Here is a 23,667-nt window from a genome sequence, read left to right on the forward strand (position 1 = left end):
GGCAATTGTTTAAATGATAGAAAATGAAAGTGTGTATTTAGCACCATACGTCTCTGTTGAGAACACTGTAAAGTCACCTTTTGCTCATATTTATGGAAACTGAATTAGGCCAAATACCCACTCAGACCTCTAAAACTGTCACAAAACTTAATCCAAAATTTAAAATGACTCTTTGGTTGAACTGCTCACAGCTCATAAACACATAGAACATGTGGTGAGGGGTCACAAGTACAGACTGCTTCACTTTAAATGGTCAAAAGCCAAAAAAGATGGGAACCAGTGAATTAGACTAACAATTTAGACACCGGCAGAATTTTTCAGAAGACCTGATGATGAAATGGAGTGTGCTTTGTGGGCCACTGGCATCAGAAGTCATCAAACTGTGGCAGTGCAGCATAATCTGCACAGTGTTGTGATATCCTCATTTATATACTATACAGGGTTTGTGCTCCTCTTTCATGTCTACAATCTGATGTGATCTACAGTCTACTGTGTTTGTTTGAGGCTGGATCTTAAAAGTAAGCTGTTGTGGATTCTATGTGACTGGTAACCTGTTAAAAAACCAAGCAGAAAGTATGGCTGGAACTCTGCTGATATGTGGACCTTAAATTAAATATTGTATATCAAACACACAGTGTTGCCCACACCTGTTGATGTGGCACTATAATCAAAACTATTACTATTCATATTGAGTTATAGTAGATTTTAGAGCCTTGTGGTCTAAAATGCTGCTTCAAACACTTTTCTACTCTACCAGTAAAACAAAAAGCTAAAACAAATGGAAGCATCGGTCATGTTTGGCCTGAAAACGCTCAGATGTAAAGATACTGCATATGTTATGAAAATATCTGCCTTCTTTAAAGATACACACCCCATGTCTATTTTAGTGTTCTGTAGCAACCCTATACTCAGGGACGTATCTTTAAATCCATAAATGAAAGAAGAAAAAACTACCATAGCTTATGATATTTGACCCTGAGCTTCAGTTGTGGTGGTCGTGGCCATTGGAGGGCAGTGTATCTGTGTGCTCACACAGCCTCAGATATAGATATATAGAGAGGAGCACTGTGTGCTGGCCACAACAGAAAGTGAAAGAAGCTGATCTACCTGAAAACAATTTCATCATTGGCCTCCTCAGGATAAAGTGGGGGGTGTGGGGGCCCTTCAACATGTCAAGTTGTTACTGTGATGAGTGACTCTCTAAAACACTGCAGTCTTCATTCCCTCTACAGAGGAAACCAGTGCACCCTGTTAAACACTGAAGTATCACGTGCACAGCGAGAGGCTTTGTGTCTGATCTAATGAATCCCGTTGATGATGTGATTGTGCAGCAGCTCCTCTTTGTGGTTGTGCAGGGTGGGGTTCATCTCCTTGTCCCGCAGCCGAGCGTTCTTCCTGATCTCCTCCAGGGAGTACTCCTGCAGCAAGCTGCCATTCTCAAACACCGTCACCAGCAGATCCTGACGTATGCAGAGCACACAAAGGATGAGGTTTATTAAGCAAGCATCAAACTCATTCAAGCTGTAATTAATATGTGAGTCAAGAATTGAGAGCACAAAAATAGGAAAACTTCTTTTCAGTTAGAGTTTTAAGTTAAAAAAAGATTTTCATGAAATCAAACCTCATTGTAAAAAGTTTTTTGTGTCAAAGATTGCATTTTTTTGTGTAACAGCAATTCAGTGTATTTACAATCAGTGATTGTCTCTCATATCGTAGTTTATTGTTTATTGTTAGTGGCAGAGTCCACCATTCCTACATGGGATTCAGATTACCTATAATGTTATCCAGCACAATTTGATCTCATTGATATCAGCCTCACTCTTCACTGTTCACCCTCTGTGCAATGTATCAGAGCTGTATTAAGTTACTGCTAATGCAAACCCAGCAATATCCTATTACTGCTGCTTCATATTAAAATCATTCAACTGGCAAGACACGATGTGACTTTAATTGTGAAGCAGTCACAGGAAACACAACTTATTTGTCACAGAGATTAGAACTGAATGCAATCGTTCATCAAGAAAAAGCAAAACAACTGTCATTTTGGTCATTTTTGGCAGTGGATCTGTTTCAATATTTCACAGAGTAATGGAAAAGTCAGGAGCAGTCACAGAGAGCTGTTAGTGGAAGAGCTGCAGGCGACAGGCTGCACATCTCCAACTCCTCACCAAGTTAACCAACTTAACTGTGTCCTGCTGTTGTGTGGAAAAATACTCTCGCTGTGTGCTGTTGGTTTGGGCGTTACCTTTTTCTTCATATATTCCTGACATTTCACTGGGGCTGTGTGTCTAATATGCAAAAACCTACTTAGACAAGTCAACCTAGGTGTAAATACTTATGGCCCATAGAATAATGAATACATAGGAAATAAGCGCCCTTCTTCCATAGATTCTTGCTGGAGGACCTGATGGCACTTGTTGCCGCGGCGGATACCAACACATCAGTGGGCTGAATAGAGACAATGTGCGGGTGGTGGTGGCAGACTGACAGTTGAATAAAACCAAATGGCTAATAGACTGTTTGTAGCTGGAAGAAGTCATCTCATGATAAAGTTTTATGTGGAAATATTTTCATGATTCCATGCCATTCACAGTTGCCATCTTTCTCAGCTCAGCTGCCTGTTCCTCCAGTAGAGACTGACCTCTGGTGGTGCGTGCTGTGCACTGCAATACATCACCTCAATACAGCATCTCTGTATCAGTTTAATAGAAAGAAGAGTGTCTGTATTTTTGACAGTATTGAAAATCCCACCTTTGGGATTTCTAGATACCCTGGTATATGTACTACCTTGATACCGCCCAAGCCTAGTGTCCAGCATGAAATCAGATTGTGGTTATCACTGACAAACTTTTAATAGGATTGGATACTGGACTATACAGAACTAAAATCTTGACTACACCCATCAGTGATGTTGGGTGTGATCAGAGGTGCAGTGAACTCCTGCTTTTCAGCCTGCTATTTATTGACTCTTTAAAATGAAAGCTGAGACCCACCTCCTCAGGCTTGCCTGCCCCTTTCTCTACTGTCTCTATGAAACCATCAGAGTTTCTCCTCAGTGATAATCGACCCTTCTTTGACCTCTTAGATGGGTCGGTCACTGGTTGCTTGTAGACATCCATCTGGAAAAAGATGTACAAAAAAAAATAGTTGAAAGAAATTTTAACAAAATGCTTTTGACATGCTCACATCCCATGAGCACATTGAAAACCAGGCTCTGTGAAGATTACTGTATCCCATGATTAAGACAAAAAAGCATGTCTGGTCATAGAATGTTTTTATCAACATGTCTTATTACAGATTTAACAATTACTTTCATGAAAGTCATGGTTTTCATGCTGTAAGTGTGATAGGTATTAGTGTTTTTTAGCCCAGTAGATCTGTATAACAGAGCCACACACAGGCAAGTAACAAGTAAAATACAGTAGCTTTACAGCTGACACATAGTTTGTCACAAAGGGAAGGTTTGTTGTTTTTGCTCCGTGGGTCCTGATTTTATAGTTTCCAACAACATTTGAGTCATTCATTTCTGAGATTTGAGGAACACAGCAGCAACATGAGCAGTCCAACGACAGGCTTAAAACAAATGCTAAGTTGATGCAATTATGAAATCACTTATTTGGAATTAAGACAAAGGTGAATTTGTGCAATATATCCATTATTGTCATCCATTGCATTACAAAACTGTGTGTTTGCACAATAACATGAAGTATGAGGGGTCAAATTTCAATCAGGACATCGCCCTGCAAAGGTTGACTCAAGACCAAATCTACGAAAAGTGTGCGAAAGTGCATACCTAGCTGATGATCATGGTTATTCAAGACAACTTCACCCAGGATTAACAATCAATTATACTACTACACAGAACCAAGTTAGCTGTATAAGAGTTCAAGAATAGGATCACATTGTTTCCAAGGATGTCCAACTGATGAGTTAACAGCTACACATACAACTAAAACAATACAAACGTGTCCTGTATCAGGGCTAATCACTGGCTTGCTAGCTACACTGTACAGTGTACAGTAAGTTTTTAGAGGTTTGCCTGTTGTGGCTGAAAATGGCGTTATGAGAGCGGTAAGAGTGAACAAAAGCTGAAAAGTTGCAAACGGACGGCTAAACAATGAGCTGAAACGTGCTATAAAGCTCCGTAAAGCTGAGTCGCTGATAATTCTCATAATAATTGTCATTTCATTCACTGTTATCATGAAAATATAGATTATAGCTGCTTTAGACCTGTCTGATTGTCACACTGCTCATGCTGCTTGTCCTGATTGACTCTGTTTTAAAGGTGCATGGAGTCCTTGAGAAATCTGTAAAACTAGAAAAGCAGGACCCAGGTTATAGGACAAGTTGCACCCTTCATTCAGTCCATGAATGTTGTATTTACTATAATCATGTCAGTTAATGAAATTTGAAAATCTCTTACATAAGGCAATGCAATGTCACAGCATCCACTCACCCCCTTGCCGTTAGTCTCCACATAGCTGCACTTGAAGGCACAGCTTAGTGTATCTCTGTTGAGTTTCTGAAGCAAAGCACTGCCACAACCAAAGAAAACATTCTCAGCACTCCAGCCTTCATCACTCAGCTTCTGCAGAATCTACAGAAAACAAAGAAAGTAATATTTCAAACACAGCATGACATCATCGTGACTTATATTTTATGTTGAGGCGAAGCAGACTTAATTGCTTATCACCTGGCGGTGCAAGAATGGAAAAAAAAAGGAATAAACATACAGTATGAGCATTTCATAGCATATTTCATTAAAACCAACTTTAATTATAACTATTCTGAGGTAAGACAGTGAAGGTGTAACTGTCTTGTGGTAAAGACACAACACCATCTGTTCTTTGAAGGGTAAGGCTGGCATTATAAAATAAACAAATATTGATTTTACTCATTTTTTGACCATGACAAATACACTTTCTAATATGTGAACATAGTGGCCTTCATCAGAGCATTCGGCATGACAGTGCAAACCCTTTAATTCATCATCAAATACAAATATAAATACACCCTGGGTCTTTGGACCATCATTCCTATTCTGCGTCTACATAAGAGGTGTAGCACGAGCAGTCTGTTAGCAGAGCAGCAGCAGCAGCAGCGAGTGCTCCGTTTTTGTGTCTACACAGGAGGCATTCAGGCACACTGTTGAGTGTAGGTCAGTTGCATTTTGGAAGCGCTCAGAGCCAGAGATGAGCCATATGTAAATAGAAATGTATCTGTTCCATCAGACACACATGGTACATGCTGTCTGTGTACACACAATTACCCATCAGCTTCTATGCTGAGATCTGAGCATTGTCAGTCGCAGTTTCACATAAGTGAGCATACAGGTTTTGACTAGTCAACAGTTGAATGGAATTATCATTACTTGGAAATGAAAACAAAGGTCAGCATTTTATTATTGTTCAAACTGTTTGTTATAAGTGTCTGTTGGAGCACAGCAATTTTAGTACCATAAATTTCACAATCCAGATAACTGGGTAGTATTTTTTAAATGTATTGTTAATATTTTTGTATTACTAGAATGAAGAAAAAAAAGTCTTTAGGGCAGTGGTGGATCTAGAAAATTTTACACATTGTGGCAAAGGGGTGGCAAGAAGCTTTGGCAGGATGGCATGGCTGGGTGGTGGGAAGGGATCCCTCTGAAAATATACACATTTCTTCAGGTAAATGGCAACAGACAATGGCCAGTAACTATTTTACTGAGTGTGTTTTTGTTCTGGAACTTTTTATACACAGAAAGAAAACAAACCACACAGTCCAGCTAAAACTGATGCAAGAGTTTGTCATCCAGAGTGTCCCCCAGTCTTTATCTCTCCCAACTGGTTTCTATTTCTGTCCCTCTCTCATTCTACTTCTGTCTCATCTTTCTCACTCAGTTCTTTTCACATTTTATCAATGATTTTTTACCCCAAAATCTATGTTTTTATTGTAGGAGCATGTGGTTAATACAGTGAACTAAAATCAGTGATATTTGGATAATGGCTAAAATATAGTTCCAGTCTGTTAGTCAAGGATGCAACCTTTATGTGCAGACTCATGTGCTCACATCAACATGTAGGACTGTTTTAAATATATTTATATATTTAATATGTAATCAATTTATAATAAGCACTGCAGTTTTAATGTTGAAGTCCTCACCAGACCTTTACTAAATTCCTATGAATGAACTGTCAAGCTCCACATTCCCTAAATGTCATACTCAGACATAATGTACTGCAATGACGCACCTGCAGCTCTTTGATATTTAATAAGATAAGGACTCAGTTAACCGCACAGGCTGTTTCATTTTACAACAAGTGATGAACTCAACTTATTCAAAAAAATGGGATACTAGCACTATTAGAACCATACTAGTTCCTTTGTAGCAAGCAACTTAACTTTTTGGCTAACATAACTTTGAATAAGATCTAATTATTGAATGTGGTTTGTCATACAGGAGTTACTGACTTGATTTTACTAACATTTCAAACATTGAAGCTCTGACTTCACCTACAGATGCAGCAGAATGCTCTCAGCTGCTGAGTGTGTTACTTGTGGACTGACAGTGACTTACTGTGACTGAGTGCATCTGTGCATGTTTGGTGCAGTGCCGCACCAACAGTTTTCAGGTGCCTAAGTGGGCATTATGAATTATGAATTTTCTTTCTATTTCTTGTTTCTTTTCCCACTTTGGACAGCTTAAGAACAGTGGTGATCGAGAAATACGATATTTTAAAATGACAGTTTTAGGAGGTGGAAAGCTGGGGGGGTAGCTGGGTGGTCCAGTCCTACAGTAGGAGGGGCAGTCCTTGTAGATCTGCTCTTGCTTTGGGGAAATACCAGAAATGCTCCTTTTTGTCTTAGCCAGCTGGGGGTGCATTTTGTAGGCTTGTTTGATTGAGATTAGCTGGCAGGCTACCAATGTTACATCGTACTGAACGGAGACAAAGTAAACAAACTGTTCTGGCTACAAGTCATGGATAGACAGTATTTTGCTAACAGGGATTTTGAAGAGCAATGACCAAACCAGCATGTAACGGGTCCGAAGTGACATTTGCAGGTGTGTTTACATGCCGTTTAATGTGCTGCAGCTGAGCAGTTCATTAGCTATCTAGCTGCTAACTGACATTTGTCTGGTGGCTCATTCAACAAGTTAAGGTGCAGGACAAGATGTGTGTTCATGTTTGTAAGGTAGATAAGAAAGAGATGTTAGCAGGAAAGCTAATGTTGGTTGTTGTTCAGAGTCTGTGGCTCGTGTTGTGTAGCAAGATGCAATCAGGCTCAGTGTGACCATCTGCTCTGCCTACAATAGAATGCCAAGCTACTTCTTTATTCAAGATTTAATGTACTGAAATAAGGACTCCAGCTACTTAAGGGGATAATGGAACGGTAAATCAAAGAATTTAAAATATATATTTCTCCCTTTGGTTTGATTTATTTCTCAAGGATCACAGGACAAGTGATTTGCAGAGCAGATATGTTGTAGAAAACTGCTGTAGAAAACAAAAAAGGCAGTTTAATTTCAGTTGGACTTTAAGACTAGTGGGGACTGTGCCTTTGCTGTCAAGGCACCTAAACCCTGGAATTCCTTGCCTGAGGAGCTCAGACTAACCGTAACTATCTTCTTTTAAATAACTTCTTAAAACTCATTTTTATCTCTTAGCCTATGAATATATTTTTGTTATTTTTATAGTACCATTGGGAGTCTTACACACACAATAGGGGCTTTAATTTCCCTATAATTTTGGTCGGTCAAGAATCCAGCCATTGTTTTAGTGACAAAAGAACAGACTGAAGGCATTTGTAATAGCTGAAGTAATGATCACAGGAAAACAAAAATAGAATATGCTAAATAAGATGTATAAAGGCTAGTCTAGATAACACCGTCTGCTACAACAACTAAACTGTTTCTTACCTCATCCACTGAGCTGAGGTCAATGCCGTCTCCTTGAATAATTCGCAGGTAAGAAGGCAGCACCTTGTATCCCATAGAGTTCAGAGAACAGCCAAAACACTCCTCCAAAATCTTGATGACCTGGAAGACACGTGGAATTTCTATTATATATTTTTTTATATTATAACTTAACATATCAGTCATGATAAATTGGTGCCATCTGAACATCTCATAATGTCAGTTAGTCTACATTAAATCATTTACTATTAATCAATACAAAGGAGAGCCAAAAAGAATTAAAAAATCCAGAAATTAAGTTAAAAGACACTTTTTTATTCGTTTCATAACAGAGGAATTTGTGGGACTAACAGACCCACTAACAGTCAATACTTAGTTAATAAATAAATACTTAGTTAAACACTAGTTAAAGGAAACTTTGCCAATTTTCAGCCAGAATTGTATCATTGCAATGTGGGTAGTATATGCAAATGAGCAATGTTTAACTTCCCTCCATGTTCCCTTCACTCAGAGCTCCCCACTCATTTGCTGGCAGAAGTTGCTGGGTGACGCAAAACACGATATCCAGTGGACTTTGGAGATTTGCCTTAAGCCCCTTTCACATATGCACTGCAACTTTAACTGCAATTTTCCAGACATTATCCAGAGGAGCTGTATGTATGAATGCAAATGTCCGAATCAGTTGGACTTATATATTATCCTGCAGTGTGTTTACATGCACCTGAGTAAGCAGGATACAGTCGGTTTTCTCCAGAAAGTTGATTTCTTAACTGTCATATGAAAGAGAAAGCTGCTTTCTGTGATGGAAGTTTGGGATTAGAGAAACCAGGTTTCCACATGTAGATTTACTACCTGGAGAACACCCATTTCTCTGCCATGTGTAAGTGTAACCAGGTTTCTAATCAGCTTTTTACAAGTAAATGTGCACAATAACAGACTGCAGACAGAACACATGGCGCTGAACAGCTGGATGAAAGGAAAGATCATTACACAGAGCAAAGCATCCTAATATCTAAAATAATAGCAACCAAAGTCTGTCTGAAACTAAAACACAGTAGTCTGTGCACTCCAGCCTAGATGTCTAAATAAGTCTGTTTCCAGCACTCAACATTTGACACATTCATGCTGTGAAGAAGAGCTCTGCTCTTCCTGTCTGTCTGTCTGTCTGTCTGTCTGTCTGTCTGTCTGTCTGTCTGTCACTGTGCTGTCTGGCTGCTCTGACACACAATGTGCTGGATTTATAACACAAGACAAAACCAGAGCATCACTGTGAGATGGAATGCAGCACAATTATCATTTTATCTCCATTATCTTGTTTTCATAATCACTGGAAGCCAAAATAATAATTGAAAATAAAATTTGATTAACCGCCCAGCCCTATGTCTTACTGCTTAGTTTGAGAGAAAGGAGACTCAGTTGAACATTTTTATGTTTAATTTGTGTACAAAGAGTGTAACCTGAGGGAGTGGAGTTAAAAAAGTCTTTTTCTTCCTGTATGAAGAACTGAATTAGTTTGCTGATGCAAAGCAGACCCATCACTGAGTGAAAACTTTTTTAACTTCTAAAAAACTGAAAAATAAGTTGAAAAAACAGTTTTAACAAAATTTCTAGCTTAAAGTATATGGAAGTATATAGAGTTCCAATAAGTGTGACTTTGAAAGTTTATCCTATAGACTTGTCTAAAAAAAGTTCAAGAAGTTAAAAAGTACAATGTTACTTAAGTACAAAGCTGAGTCTGAAATCACACTAACGCAAACATAAAATGACCTCAGACGTGTTTATTTCTGTTGCCCCACATTGTCTAATCCAGCCCTGTTATTTACCTCAATAAGCGTCTCTGCGGGGTCTCCAGAGTCCGGCCGGATAACCAGACAGGAGTCCTGGCTGCGCTCCATGACTCGCTCCTTCAGCTTGTCTCCCCAGATGTGTTTGCAGGCATTGAAGATATCATAGCTGTCACTGACCACTGAGACTGGTCCAGAGGAGAACTGGTCAAGGACTCGCTCAAATGCATCCTTCTCTCTGCTCTTCCCCCAGGATATGATGGTGCTGGATGACAGGAAGGAATAATCAACAGTCTATAGATATTCAGAATGGTTTGTGCAAATACTCAGCTAAGTTGTACACACACATATGTTCTTTACATTCCTGTGAAGGTAAACCATCAAACTGGTTACACTGGACTGTCAGATGTACATGTGTAGCTTGAAACATGTGCATTTGCATATTAACCTAGGGCATGTTATGGTAAAATTAAACTGTGAAAGACACTACATATCAGTGTTTTTGAACAGAGACATGTTCATTTACTCTGGAGAAAGGAGTGCACTGTGAGATCAGCAGGCTACAGTATGAAACACATTTATCACTTTGTCTGTAGTCATATTAGTGACATTTCATCTACATAAAAAGTCACAAGCAGGATCTTTTTGTAATCAGTTATGATATTGGCAAACACAACACATTTATTTATGTGCATAGTCTCATCCCTGATGTGTGTGTGTGTGTGTGTGTGTGTGTGTGTGTGTGTGTGTGTGTGTGTGTGTGTAGTACCTATGCTCTGCTGCTGGGATTGAGAAACCAGCCATCGGGCAGCCATAGTATCTCTGAGCCATTAACAACCCAGCTACTGTGTCTGTACTGCAGAAGTTAACCAGATGAGCGGCTCCACCCAGAGCTGCAGACTGGAAAGCAGAAGTAGAAAATTAGCACTCACTTAGCTGATTCAAAACAATTCATTCACTTCACTTCAGTTCAGTTCAAGGAGTCATGGTCACACACAATGTAGTTCATTATCATTTTTTGCCAAGCTAACCACTGCTTCATAAAAATACAACAAAAACAAAAAACAAACAAACAAAAAACTCATTGAGGTGTTTGATCACATCACCGATTAGATAAGATTATTTTTATTTCGAACATGTTAAAATAACAATATATAGCCCCCCCCCCCCCCCTTTTTTAAATACTTTATCAATCAAATCAAAGCCAAATCAATCAATCTGCCTGACATCATTATTTTATGCCTCCAAAATAACTGAGATTTTCTTCGAACCAGTACATTTATCCCTCAACACATCTTGTGAATGATATAGTCCTGGATGGTAAGTTCCCCTCCAGTCAAACACCTATTTTGCTTCCTGTTCCTTTGGTTGCATGTTTACGCTTCACTGTGCAGAATGACGACACACACAGAGATTGACACAAGGCTGTTTTCACATGTATGAGCTGGAGGGGGGAACATTTCTCTGTGCTCACCATGAATCTGAGTTTAAAACATGGATGTACAAGCATGATTGTGTGACATCATGTGTGATACAGTGTGCATACATTGTGAAGGGACTTTTCAGTGAAGTAGGAGACATCTTGTGAAAATGTTTCCTAATCAGCTTCTTATTCTGAGTGATGGATTCCTACATGAACACAAAAATACTCTGCCAAATAGTTTTGGTTATTTCACAATGGGAGATTTCTGTTTTTGTGTTTTTGTCCTTGCTTTTCTCATTGGTTTGAAGTGGGTGGAACTCTGTTATTGCTCGAAAAAGGTCATGTCACAGTTGTTGGGTTGTTTCACCACTGTCACTGTCAAAAATATATAGACACTGCACCCCGATTGCTGCAGATGGTCGGGCCAGTGTGCTGCATGGTAGCTCTGTTTGTTCCTCAAGCACTTAAGTGTCAGAGCTGTGTGCCCCTTTTCTCAATGTCCCTCTTTCTCCTCCTGTCCTCCTCGGCTCTCAGGCATCTCTTGCTGGACCATCCTGGAACTGCTCTGCTTCCCTGGCTGTCGGTGCCATTTCCTGAGGTTTTCTATCTGGTTCCCCCGTCCTGCAGGGGTTCAGCCTCACCTCATGTCTCTCTCTCTCTCTGAATGATATCTTTATCCTTCTCTGTCTCCTGTGAGAATAATGTCTTTTCTTGTCTCTTCTCTCGTGTATGTTGAACGGTGTGATATGAGTCTCCCATGTGTGCATGTGTAGTCCGTCCTCCTCCCAGTTCTCCATGGTGATGGAGGTCGTGTGACTGTTCTGTTCTGGTGGCACCTGGAAACTGCTCAGCATCCTCTTCATCGCATTCTTCACATATATTATAAATCCATTATAATTTTGTTACCCTGTTAAATGCTGTATTCTGTAATTAGTGTTCTATTCTGTATATCTGTCTGTCCTGGGAGAGGGATTCCTCCTCTGTTGCTCTTCCTGTGGTTCCCCTTTAGAGAGGTTTTCTAGGGAGTTTTTCCTGATTCGACTTGAAGGTTTAAGGACAGAGGATGTTGTATTTCTGTACAGACAGTAAAGCCCCCTGAGGCAAATTTATGATATTGGGCTATACAAATAAAACTGACTTGACTTGACTTGACTTGCTTCCATCAGTGTGTGAGTATGTGTGTGTGAATGGCTGAATGAGAGGTGAAAACTGTATTAAACAAATGATCATTCAAGGCAGAGGATTTTTTTTACATGTCTAGAGGGGATTTTTAAACTTAGCTGACCGTGGCGTTTCCAGTCACCAGTGAGTGGAGCTCCAATGCAAAAAGCTACTGACTGACACAGATAATTCAGTACACTCAGTTCAGCTTGAGTATTGGCTGTTAAAGATGTGTTCTTTCATGTACTGAACAGCTCTACTATACAAATAGTGCACTTACTATTGTATGATATCATAAACAGACTGCTGCTTAAAAATGTCAAACTCACAATGGGAGGGATTTTTTTTAAGAATCTTATTACAATGAAACACTTTCACCAAATCCGTGGTTCAGTTGCACAAGAGATTGATAAGTGAATTTACATTCCAGCTTTATGTGTTATTATGTAAGCCTGTGAGTTCTGTTAATCTGACCTCTGCCTGTAATCGGTGATATGAACAGTGCTATAATATATCATGGACATCATTTGATAAGGTCAGCATGGCACAGTCATATGCACAAAGCAGATATTTTAAGGTCATGAGGTCATCATGTGCATAGGTCACTCCCCATAGCGCCCCATGCTATCTAACTTAACTTAAAGAGGCAAGGTGGCTGCTAAAGAAATAAAATGAGAAGGCCAACAGTTTTAGATATGAAAGGTAACCAACCTCAATGCTGCTTTTTTCTTACAAACTAATGATCAGACAGAAAGACTTCCTAACCTCTTGTGAAGACACTCCTCTGTAGCCGAAGTCATGCAGTTTCAGGTCCAGGCCTTCCAGGCTCCCTGAAGTGGCTTTCAGGTGTTTGGCCAGGATCTTCTTAAACTCCCGGGATATGGTTGCCACTGTGATGGGATACCACATCTGAACCAGCATAGTCTATAGCCAGCAAGAAGAGGAGGTGGTTAAAAATAGGATGGGTGTGGAAAGAAGTAAGACAGAAGGACAGTTATCAGTTGATAAGAGAGGCAGAAGAGAAGAGAGAGGCCAGCTGTTGAAGCAAAGGACAGTGAAGATAAGCATCACTACTACAATATTGAGGGTGGGTCATGTCAAAACCTCTCTCACCTGAGGGACACGTCTCTATTTAGATTAGTTGTACATGAGGTGGTAAAGATACAGATTACCAGGGCATAATCAGAATCTTGTCACAGCATTTTCTTACCTCCAGTTAAATGTATGTATGTAACAATGCCCACAGCAGTACTGTGCAAAACTGACATCCTTGGTAAATATTAGGCCATTTCCTGTGAGAAAAGAGCATATAAACATGGAGGCACTCCAGGAATCTCTCCGATCTTCAACCTGAGTCCAATGATTATTATTGGCCAGCCTAAACATTAAAGGGGAACTCCGTTGATTTTACATATCAAATTGTTACAGGTGTTGGGGAGTACAACTGCATATGTGGAAAAAGTAGTATAAAGTGTGAAATCTGATAAACTGCCTCATGTGATGTCACTTGAGTCAGCATTGGTTGGGGCTGAAGACAATGAGTTTTGTTGAAACAAATCTGGGGGTGTGGAGCAGACCTCTGTAGCCCACTCCTCATCTCTGCTGGAGGCTAGCAGCTACAGTCTACATTAGCCTCTACTAGCGTTATCACACTCCAATCTGTACAGTCAAGTAAATAGAGTCTAGTTGCATTTTACATTGTAATGTAAGCTCCAGGTTTTGACAAGGAAGCGTATGCCTGGAATAAAAAGGACAATATCTGTGGTTCTGTTGCATCAATTTTAATCTGATTTTTAAAACTATCCATTCTGAGTCTGATAATGTTATAGGAGTGCAATGCTAATCTGTGGAGTACTCTTTGTGGTGTATGTATTAAAAAAAACCAAAAAATCAATTCAAAGAGACTCACACTTTATTATACTGTCAATTGATTTTAGTCCTAGTCTTATTGTTCATTGCAGTGGTAGTTCTTTGCCTGCGACACTGCAAGCAACATCATGTCCCCTTGGACCTCTCCAATCTGCTCATCCAGAACATTTATGGATTTCATTTACCTCAATGTAGTTGGTGAGCCAGTAGAAGTTGGGATCGGTGTTTTCCACAGTGAAGAGCACGTTGCCTCTTGGTATGATCCTGCCCTCGGGGACAGCTTTGATCCGAATAGGAAGACGGCCATCATGTTTCTGACACAGAAGCAAGCACATGTACTTCAGCTTTCATATACTGTAGATGATGATGCTGTCTAGACAGAAAGTTGGAAACTTTCTCTATACCTCAAGGACTTTCCTCCAGCCTTCTTCATCAAATACAGCCTGTTTGAAGTGCATCTGGTAGAAGAGCTTAGCTTCCTGAATCTTCTCCTCTGTGATCACTGGGCCTGTAGAGAAGAAAACAAGCTACTAGAACCTCAGTCACATGCAGAGAACTGCCCAGCAGCTATGATCAAATAGTCATCAGTAAATATTTGCTGTATATTAACTATACAAGCTTAGTTAATCTTATATTTCGTGTCGACATGGTGTTGGATGTGAACGTACCTGTGAGGTACTTCTTTAGCAGATACTGGAGACCGAAGAACACCACTTCACTGAACTGAGAGCCTTTCTTGCGTCTGCATTCAAAGTAGGAGTAGATTTTACTGATGTTGGGAGGATACTGTTTGTAGTGTGTGATCTGCAAGAGAAACAGACAGAAGTCAAGCACAAACATTACAAACACAGACTTACTGAGTGTAACTTAGATATGTCAAAATGCAATTTTATTATTTATAGGGTTCAGTCATCCCTTTCTAATCTTATCACGCCAAACAGATTTATATTGCCAAACAGGATGAAATGAAACCCTAGTAAGCACACTAATAATAAGCTGGAAACCGGAGGATTGTCTGCTCAACGTGATGCTTGTGTGTATAGTTAACATGTTTCCTGGATTCAAGTGGGAAAGAATGATGACAGTTTAAAGCATTGAGTCTCTTTTTGGGCTTCTACAGCACTAACTAAATAATCAACAGCAACAACCAGTCAATCACTGTGAGAAATAGCTTCAAGAGGCAGTCAGTCCACATACTTGTGTCTGACCATGCATTTCCCCTCCTCTACCCTTCTTCTAACTCAGAATCACTCAACTTACCAAAGAGGGAAAACTTAGGAACAGGCTCTGTCTTCACTGGAAGCAATACTAAGAATAGGCTCAGTCTTTACTAGAAGCAATGCTAAGAATAATCCTCTATGTAACATTAAGCAAGATAAAAAAAAAGTAGAAGAGGGTGGAAAAGTAGTGTGGTAACTCATTCAAAATAAAGTGTATGAAAAAAGAGTACAGATATTACGATTATTATTATGAACCTTTGACTCCTATGTTGTTTTTGCACAGTTTATAATCTCTTTATCTTAAGGCTTCTAGCATAGTCACTACATGTCTTAGCCATGCATGTCATATATTGTTCATTCTCAGAATATGTTACCATCATTTGGTATGTCAAAATACACAATGTGAAATGGTCTGGACATATCTTCCCATTCACTTGAATGAGTAAGTGTGTCCAAACTTTTGACTGGTACTGTAACATATACAACAGTCACTCTGATTGTTAATTACTTTTAGATTCATAAATATTAAAGCCCCCCTCCACTCAAAAACGTCAAGTCTTCTTCCTACATTTGAATGTTTAAGCTTCACTGTGCTAAATGATATGTGCATATATGAGCAGAGTTTGACACTAGAAGGCTGTTTTCACATTCATCTGATGAAGGGATAATGTTTCTCTACGCTCTCTGAAAAACATGAAGCCTAGTACACTGTGACTATGGACTTTACAGTGAAATAAAAGAAACATCTTGTGTCAAGCAGTTAAACTTTTGAAAATGAAACCATTTCTATATTCAGAGATTTGGATTTTCTCATAAGGGATAAGGAGTAGATTAGTAATTTTAAGAATGTTTAACTAGGTAACAATCTCTTGGAGCATCAGACACTCTGATCAGCCCTGTCAGCAGCTACATAACCCCATCATTTATTTATAATTTATATTTTAACTCTTCAACACTGATAGTACAATCATTTGTGTAATAATTTGACTCTGGTGTATATTTATACTGTATATTTCAACTAATATTACTTATTTACACATTCGTGCATATTTCTAATTTTCTATTTTTCTTAGAATTTCTCTATGCTTATATATATATATATATATATATATAAATAAATATATATACACACACACACATGTAATATATGAATATATGTTGTAGAATGTGAGCAACTGTAACATGGCCCAATTTCCCCTCAGGGATCAATAAAGTATTTCTGATTCTGATTAATTGAACTTTTTGTGCAAAAAACATATCTGACACAAATGATTATTCACAGCATATATGTCTTAAAACATGTCTGGAGGAGATTTTTGAGCATTGTGTTTTCACTGCCTATAGTTGAGTGAACTGTATGACAGATGACATTAAATCTTGAACTGGGGAACCATGGCAACCAAAGGGGAATGTAGTACTGAGAACCACCTCATGTTCACAGTTCATTTGAATGAAATCAGATACAGCTGTGCCCAGTCACACAAAACCAATGTAGTTAGAACTCCATGGAAACACCCTAAAATATCTGTCTGTACAACATGGAGGTAACATGATGTGGGGGATACCCCTACCACATAGGGTGGTGGTGGCCTAAAGGTTAGAGAAGTGAGCTTGTGACTGGAAGGTTCAATCCCCCCAGACTGGCAGGATAAATCTGGGTAGGGAAAGTGAAGGAGCCCCTCTCTCGTTACCATCACTGAGGTGCACTTGAACAAGTAAACCCAACTGATCCAGTGGAGCAGCCTATGGTTGTACTGGGCAGCTTCCAGATTTGAATGTGTAACTGTGTGAATGTGATCAGGGCATTCCTGAAAAAGAGAAACTCCTTTGAATAAATAACAGTTAATAAATATTGTACACACACGCTCATATTTCTACTCATTGCTTTCTTCCACTAGCATGGTAGTAGTCATTTTGTTTTATAAAAAGCCAAAATTTGCCCATCATACAATTTTAATACAACTTATACCATGTACCTTAGTGCTGAAAATAGTACATTCACACTCAAAAAAATGATAAAAATGCAAGAATGCTTAAAAATGCCAGTAAAGGCATACCCCAGTAGCCTACTGGCTAAGACACATGCCACATAACCACAATGTCAGCATTTCGGTTCTGGCAGCAGACCTTTGTTGCATGTCATTCTCTATCTCTCTCTCCTCTTGTTTCCATCTCTCAACTGTCATTGTCCAATACAGGCATAAAATGCCCTGAAAATAAATATTTTTTAAAAAATTCCAGTAAAATTACTGGGCATCTGTGTGAAGTGTTATGGGCGCTGCTACACACACCAGAACTGGAGTGTGAAATTCTCAAATTTGAAATTGGCAGAAACATCCCAACACCGGTGTGATTGATATCCATGGTATATTACCTTTAATAGTAATACAGTACACACACGCTAACTTAAGACACCACCTAAAACACCCAAGACAGAGACACAGCAGGGACTCTGAGTTGGACAGCCAGTGGCAATGTATGAAGTTTGTTGCGTGATCATGACTTCTGGATAGAGAGAAAATATGCATAGAATATTGAGCTAATCAGGTTCACCTCGGATATCTTGTGATCCAGATGAAGAGAGGAGCATTATTATATAATCTGAATCAGATACTGTATGATACTACTTAGTGGCTTCGTTTGTTTCTTCAACCTGATATTTGGTGTGGTTACCTCATTTTTTTCAGTTCCTCTGACCTATAGAAAATATTGTTACTGGCCACAGTGGCAAAAATGTTTGACAGATTCACTATCTGATTACAAATCTGGCCACTTTTCATTTACCACCCTGAAATGTGACAGGTGATTGTTTAATCATTTTTTGGTTTTGTTTTCCTATTGGCTTCAAAACTCATCAGAATTCACCTGAACAAAAACAGAAATAACTGAAAAAACAGAGCAACCCTAAAGATGGTAAACACCACTAGAAAACAACCATTTACTAACACTAACAAACAATACCATTCATGTTCAGCTGGAAAAGATTAGCACTGAGCCAACCATATACTCACATTTAGAGTTTTATCCAGAGGCTAAGCCCCTGTGCTCATGACAGTGCTAAAAGTTGCCAGAATTAAAGGAAGAAAACACAGGTCGCTGTGTCTTTGTGTGACGTGTTCAGGTGTTGATAGAAAGGTCTGGACATCTGAAACTCTCTCACAACATCAAATCCAAAGCAAAAAGTTAGCAAACACGGATGTCATAAAATATAGTACCATGTGCATCTGCTGGGATTATTGGCTACCAAATGACTGATAACAATTCATCTGTGGAAGGCTGAAGAAGAGGAAGGCTTTCATGTTCTGGAAAACATGTACACAAAAAGTGGAATATTAAATTTATAACAGATTATAATAGATTTTTTGGTTACATTTGCTTTTTGATATGTTGAATTGGTAACGCATTTCTTTAAGTCCCTCTATTTAGCATTTATAAACTGTATACCAACATTTAATACATGTTTAACAACACACTATAATGTAATTATAGGCAGATGTAAATGTTTATTAATGTATTAGTCAACAATTATAACTCTTCCTATGGAGGTTGCTGTATAAAACAGCAACAATATAGTTACAATTACAATATGGTTTGTTGCAATCTGTAACCTCGCCACTAGATGCCACTAAATCCTACACACTGCACCTTTAAAGTAAAGTGTTACTCTAAAATTTTAAAAAATAACACTGGTTAATGGAACTTCTTGGTTATCGAGGAGGTTTATGACCCTGAACACATCACTGAGACAAAATGCTGCTGAAGAACAAGAGTAGCAGGCAGCAGGTATGTGCACACAACAGCATGATTATGGTATTAGCTTGCTCTTAACCAACCAAATCCAGAGTGTATGTAGCAAGGCGTGAGGACATATCAGACCTCAATGAATTCCTCAGAAGCTTCTGTAGTGAAAAGAAAAGCTCACAGTGCTCTGGTGTACTGGATAGAGTTGTTAATTATTACACTGGTTATGCAACTGAGAATTTCAGTAGAAAACAAAACACACAGCCAAGTCACATGTATACCTTTGGTCAGTGCTCAAGTGAAAAAGCATGTAGTCATAATCAACATCATCAGTGCTGTGAGACTCCAATTAAACCAGCAGGAATAATAAAATCTAGACTTAGAGAACGTACACACCAACATACAACACATGTACTCCTGACTTATACAGAGATGGTGGGGCATCTATGATTAAAGGGAGATGTCTCTTCCTCTTCATTTGCTGTCTTGTAGTTCTTAATTTCATGTTCAGTTCATTTTTACTTTCAACAGACTGACACCCATTAACTGGTAACTAACTGATTAATTTTTAAGAAAAGTGGCTGGACCGTGTATGAAATGAGAGGGCTTTTCATTTGTATGTCTCCTGGTTACCATCAGACATAGACATAGCCAGTACTTTCAAGATGTTTGTTTTTATGTAAGTTTAAGTTTATTTATTTGTATAGCACTTTTCATATAGTAGCTGTAACTCAAGGTGCTGTACACATTAAAAACATTAAAAATACTTAAAATACAAAATATACCAGATTTTGGGTGTAGACTATATAGTGCTGTTGTCCTGCATCCAGTCAGATTCCATTCATAAATTCCAGGTTTAAGGGGACTCGGCTGTAGGCCAACGTTGTTTCCTGCCACAGCACAATTTAAAGTGCTTTCTGTTTGTCAAGTACTGCTGCTCCATTCGGCTGACGCACAATCAGACTAACAAACCTTGATTTTCACCAAAAAAAGTGCTAATACCACACAGACTGCATCTTGAGCCACCTTGAATCACCACAGGGGAAATTCCTTCACTGCGACAGCCTTATAAATGACCCCAATACAGTGTGTTTCATGTGTGTAAAGTTTGCATTCAAAAATGTATTCATTATATTGCTTTTATTTTATTTGCCAGGAACACATAAGTGTTTTATTTTGAAAAGACATCAATTGCATGTGACTTGCGAAAATTGACAGTAAATTACACTGGCAATGGCACATAGATTCTCTCTTCTCAAATAGGTGTTATTTGGATTAACTGACCACATATTGGGAATCTAGATGGTTACTTTCTTGCCTGAGAAATAATAAAGTGATATATTAACAGTACTACGGTGAAAATTACAACAGCTTTATCTCATTGCATTGTCAGTTGGTGTGAAATGCATTCTGGGATAATTCTCAGCTGGCTTTGGCTGATCAATGGTGTATCTTCATCACTCAGCTACTCAGTAAGTCAGTCACAGACAATTGTGGTTGTAGGGCTAGCCCTGCTGTCGCGGTCTCGCCAAAAAGAAGTAGAGATAAACAGCCCAATCAGACATATTCAGGTGGGTATGTGTGAGGAAAAACTTGACATGCAGCAGTAATGCCATGTTGTGTGTAATAATGTCTGCAAACCAATTTCCTGGAGGAAACTGCTTGATATGAGTACTGGCCTAATGCTGTGCATGTGGTCACCTTTAAATACCCTGCAGGAACATGCTAGGTATGTGTTGTAGTAATATTAGGCTCATTCAAATTAAAATTTCTAGATGAGTTAATGAAAAGGCTTTCATTGTTCGATCAACCATCAATACAGAAAAAAGGGTGGTTATGTCATGTACTACAGTATTTACAAAAGGACTTGACACATTAATGTTTTTTTTTTTTTTTTTTTTAAATCAAGCAAAATGCTGCGCTGTAAACCTGGTCACCCCTGTCGACTTTTAGATGAGCTCATCACAATGTACCAAATCAGTTTCTATTATGTGATTGTGATGACAGACACATTGGAGGAATCCTCTTGGCTGTGCTGCTGCTATGGACTGCTTTTCAGGGGTTGTTGGAGCTAATAAAAAGGCCAGCTGGTCATCATCCAGAACTTTGCCATTTGGCTGCAGTGCAAACTTTGCATGACATCTAACAGTGACATTTGACATTTAACTCTACTGAGCTGAGCATATGCTACACACCCTGTCCCGGCTGTGCACTGACTCACTACTGGGTTTAGGTTGCGAATTGACTGAAATGAAACTGAAAGCTAAACAGCCAATGAAGGGTTGGGCTCTGTGACACACACAACTACAATTGCATGGTAGACAAAGAGGGCATGCATTACAACATAATGAGTCACATCATGACTTGCACGTCAGAACGTACGTCTTGGTTCATCACAATGGACTCCAGGGACTACTGAAAAGTCTTGGGCTTCCATGGCCTCAAAGAAAAACTAAAGTGTAACTTTTTACTGTCATGTAATTCTCTTGAGGTTTGCACTTTGAGACAATTAGTGTTTCAAATTTCAACACTGGTTTCTCAGGTCTATGTTCCCAGACTGGGTGGTTTTCCACCCAATTGGTCTATTTTTAAAAATTTAATCAGGCCGGTAAAATTTGTTTTGAGTGGGTGTTAATCATTTATACCATTTGGGGAGTTTCCACAGATGAAAAGTTCAGCTAGTATATTCCAATAACTCTGCCCTTCCTCTGATCTGAGAGATAGTGCACTGAGTTAAGTAGACACAGCTCGACACACGATGACCGATAAATGCCTAAACCCAGTGCAATTTCAGTTTATTATAACAAAGTTGAAACTTTTTTTCCTGTTCTAATTATTATTCAGTCACAGTCCTGTGGTAAAAACACTTGTAACATGACTTGTAAAACTTTTAACATTTAATGCCATATTAGCCTATCTCAGACATTTCTATAATAAAACTTCCATTATTGTAACTGCAGTTTTGAGTTCTATACTGTGGTATAGAATTATACTGATAAAACAAGACTACTGTTTATGGGGGCAATATATATGTGAATGTAATATAATAGTCAGTGCCAAGTCTTTGATTCTTTTTGCGCACCTACTGAACACAATGTTAATACTCACACCCTAAAGTGTGAATGCCCTAATACACTCCAAAATAGCCATAGACACAGACAGCAGGATGGACCTATACATGATTCTGTTTATACTACACTGAAAGTCTGCATACGCTTACATGTACACACACTGGTGCATACTGTGTGTACACCCACGCAGGCCCTGCGGTCATACATTTGCTGACATGGGCACTGGGCAGACAACAAATTGACCCTTGCAGCTCTGCTGACATGAAAAGATATTTGGAGTTTAACAACACAGTTTGTGCTGGTGGCCACACCATTTAGTAACAGCACATTCCCAAGATACACGTTTAGAGCCCTCTGCCAGACTGAGCCCCTGAGAGTGCAGCGGGTGTCTGAAGCAGCAGTTATCAAAAACCATACTGTACAGTGTCTGGTCACACTGGCAGTCTTGTTTGCTAATTCTTTGAACAGATATTACTTAATTAAAGCTATAATTTCGTTTTTTTCATATTCCTTAGTATTTTAGTTATTCAACTTTGCAGTTTGAGTAACAACCACATTTAACACTGATGCATAAGAGAAAGCTTGGAATGCTTGTTAAATAAAAAAAAATGTTAAGAAAAATGTGTTCACTACTCAGCAAAGATGTGAAGTATAGTTTGTTTCAGTATGGTGGTAAGTTACCGAAACTCAAGCACTGGCATTAGTCAAAATACATGGTTACTCATCCCCTGCCAAGTCCTATCAGATAAGGTTCCATGAATTCAACTTTCATAAATGTCTACGGCTGGGGCTTTATGGACTCTACCCTCTGTAGCCCGGGCTCCTGATTTTAACTAAGTATGGGTGTACTGACAACAGAATACATACAATAACTTATTGTGTAACGTTGCTATAGAACTACTGATGGTGGCTTACACTTTAGTTTCGGTTTTTACATACCGTCATCTATTACACTGTTGTAGCACAGTCGAAGCATTCATTTCACCAGAAACGCAACGGCAAAGATATCTGTGGTGTGCAGTGGTATGTAGGGAAATACTGAACGTTAGCTAACTGTTTCGCGAAATAAACTGAATTTCTTTCAATTTAACAGGCAAACTCCCGAAAAAGGACAGAAAAGGAGATAAGCAAGAAGAGCAGGTCAACTCACCTTATACGAATCCGTCGCAAGCAAGAAATTAAAATCCTGTGCTGCCATTGTTGTGATGAATGAATTAACGTAACTTAACGGTAAATGTAACTTCAGTCTCTGTCTCCTCGTAACAACTAAACAAGGAGGAACAGCAGCAGCAGGGAAAAGAAGCCTTGTGCGTCGAATTAATGTGATTTAACCTCCCTTGTCAACTCAGGTTGTGGCGTTAAGGCGCTGGTGAAATAGCCACAGCAGTATTCATTTTGTAGGTTGGGGGGTTGTTGTAAAGGGGCGGGTTTCAGTACGCATGGCCACGCGCATGTCTTCTCACCGCCTTTCTGACCTGGTACGTCATGCCGCATTCAGGCA

General features: G+C 39.1%; 1 protein-coding gene across 1 annotated transcript; it reads right to left on the minus strand.

Moving 5' to 3' along the window:
* Positions 1–327: 327 nt before the first annotated feature.
* On the minus strand, positions 328–23,604 carry nampt2 (nicotinamide phosphoribosyltransferase 2). Its single transcript, XM_044349174.1, has 11 exons — positions 23,317–23,604; positions 14,803–14,938; positions 14,539–14,642; positions 14,320–14,448; positions 13,031–13,189; positions 10,451–10,581; positions 9,721–9,946; positions 7,901–8,020; positions 4,457–4,597; positions 2,994–3,119; positions 328–1,460 (listed from the first exon to the last, which is right to left on the minus strand). The coding sequence occupies exons 1-11, from the start codon at positions 23,362–23,364 to the stop codon at positions 1,299–1,301; spliced, it is 1,482 nt and encodes a 493-aa protein (XP_044205109.1). The 5' UTR covers positions 23,365–23,604; the 3' UTR covers positions 328–1,298.
* Between the last annotated feature and the right edge of the window lie 63 nt (positions 23,605–23,667).

This window comes from Thunnus albacares, chromosome 4 (genome assembly GCF_914725855.1).
Source record: "Thunnus albacares chromosome 4, fThuAlb1.1, whole genome shotgun sequence".
NCBI lineage: Eukaryota > Metazoa > Chordata > Actinopteri > Scombriformes > Scombridae > Thunnus > Thunnus albacares.

Excerpts from the sequence above, each read along its gene's own strand:
- nampt2 (XM_044349174.1), bottom strand. The coding sequence starts at position 23,364 with ATGGCAGCACAGGATTTTAATTTCTTGCTTGCGACGGATTCGTATAAG. Across the intron at positions 14,939-23,316 it reads TTGCGACGGATTCGTATAAG|ATCACACACTACAAACAGTA; the intron begins GTGAGTTGACCT and ends TTTCTCTTGCAG. Across the intron at positions 10,582-13,030 it reads GAGGAGTGTCTTCACAAGAG|TCTGCAGCTCTGGGTGGAGC; the intron begins GTTAGGAAGTCT and ends TCTGCTTTCCAG.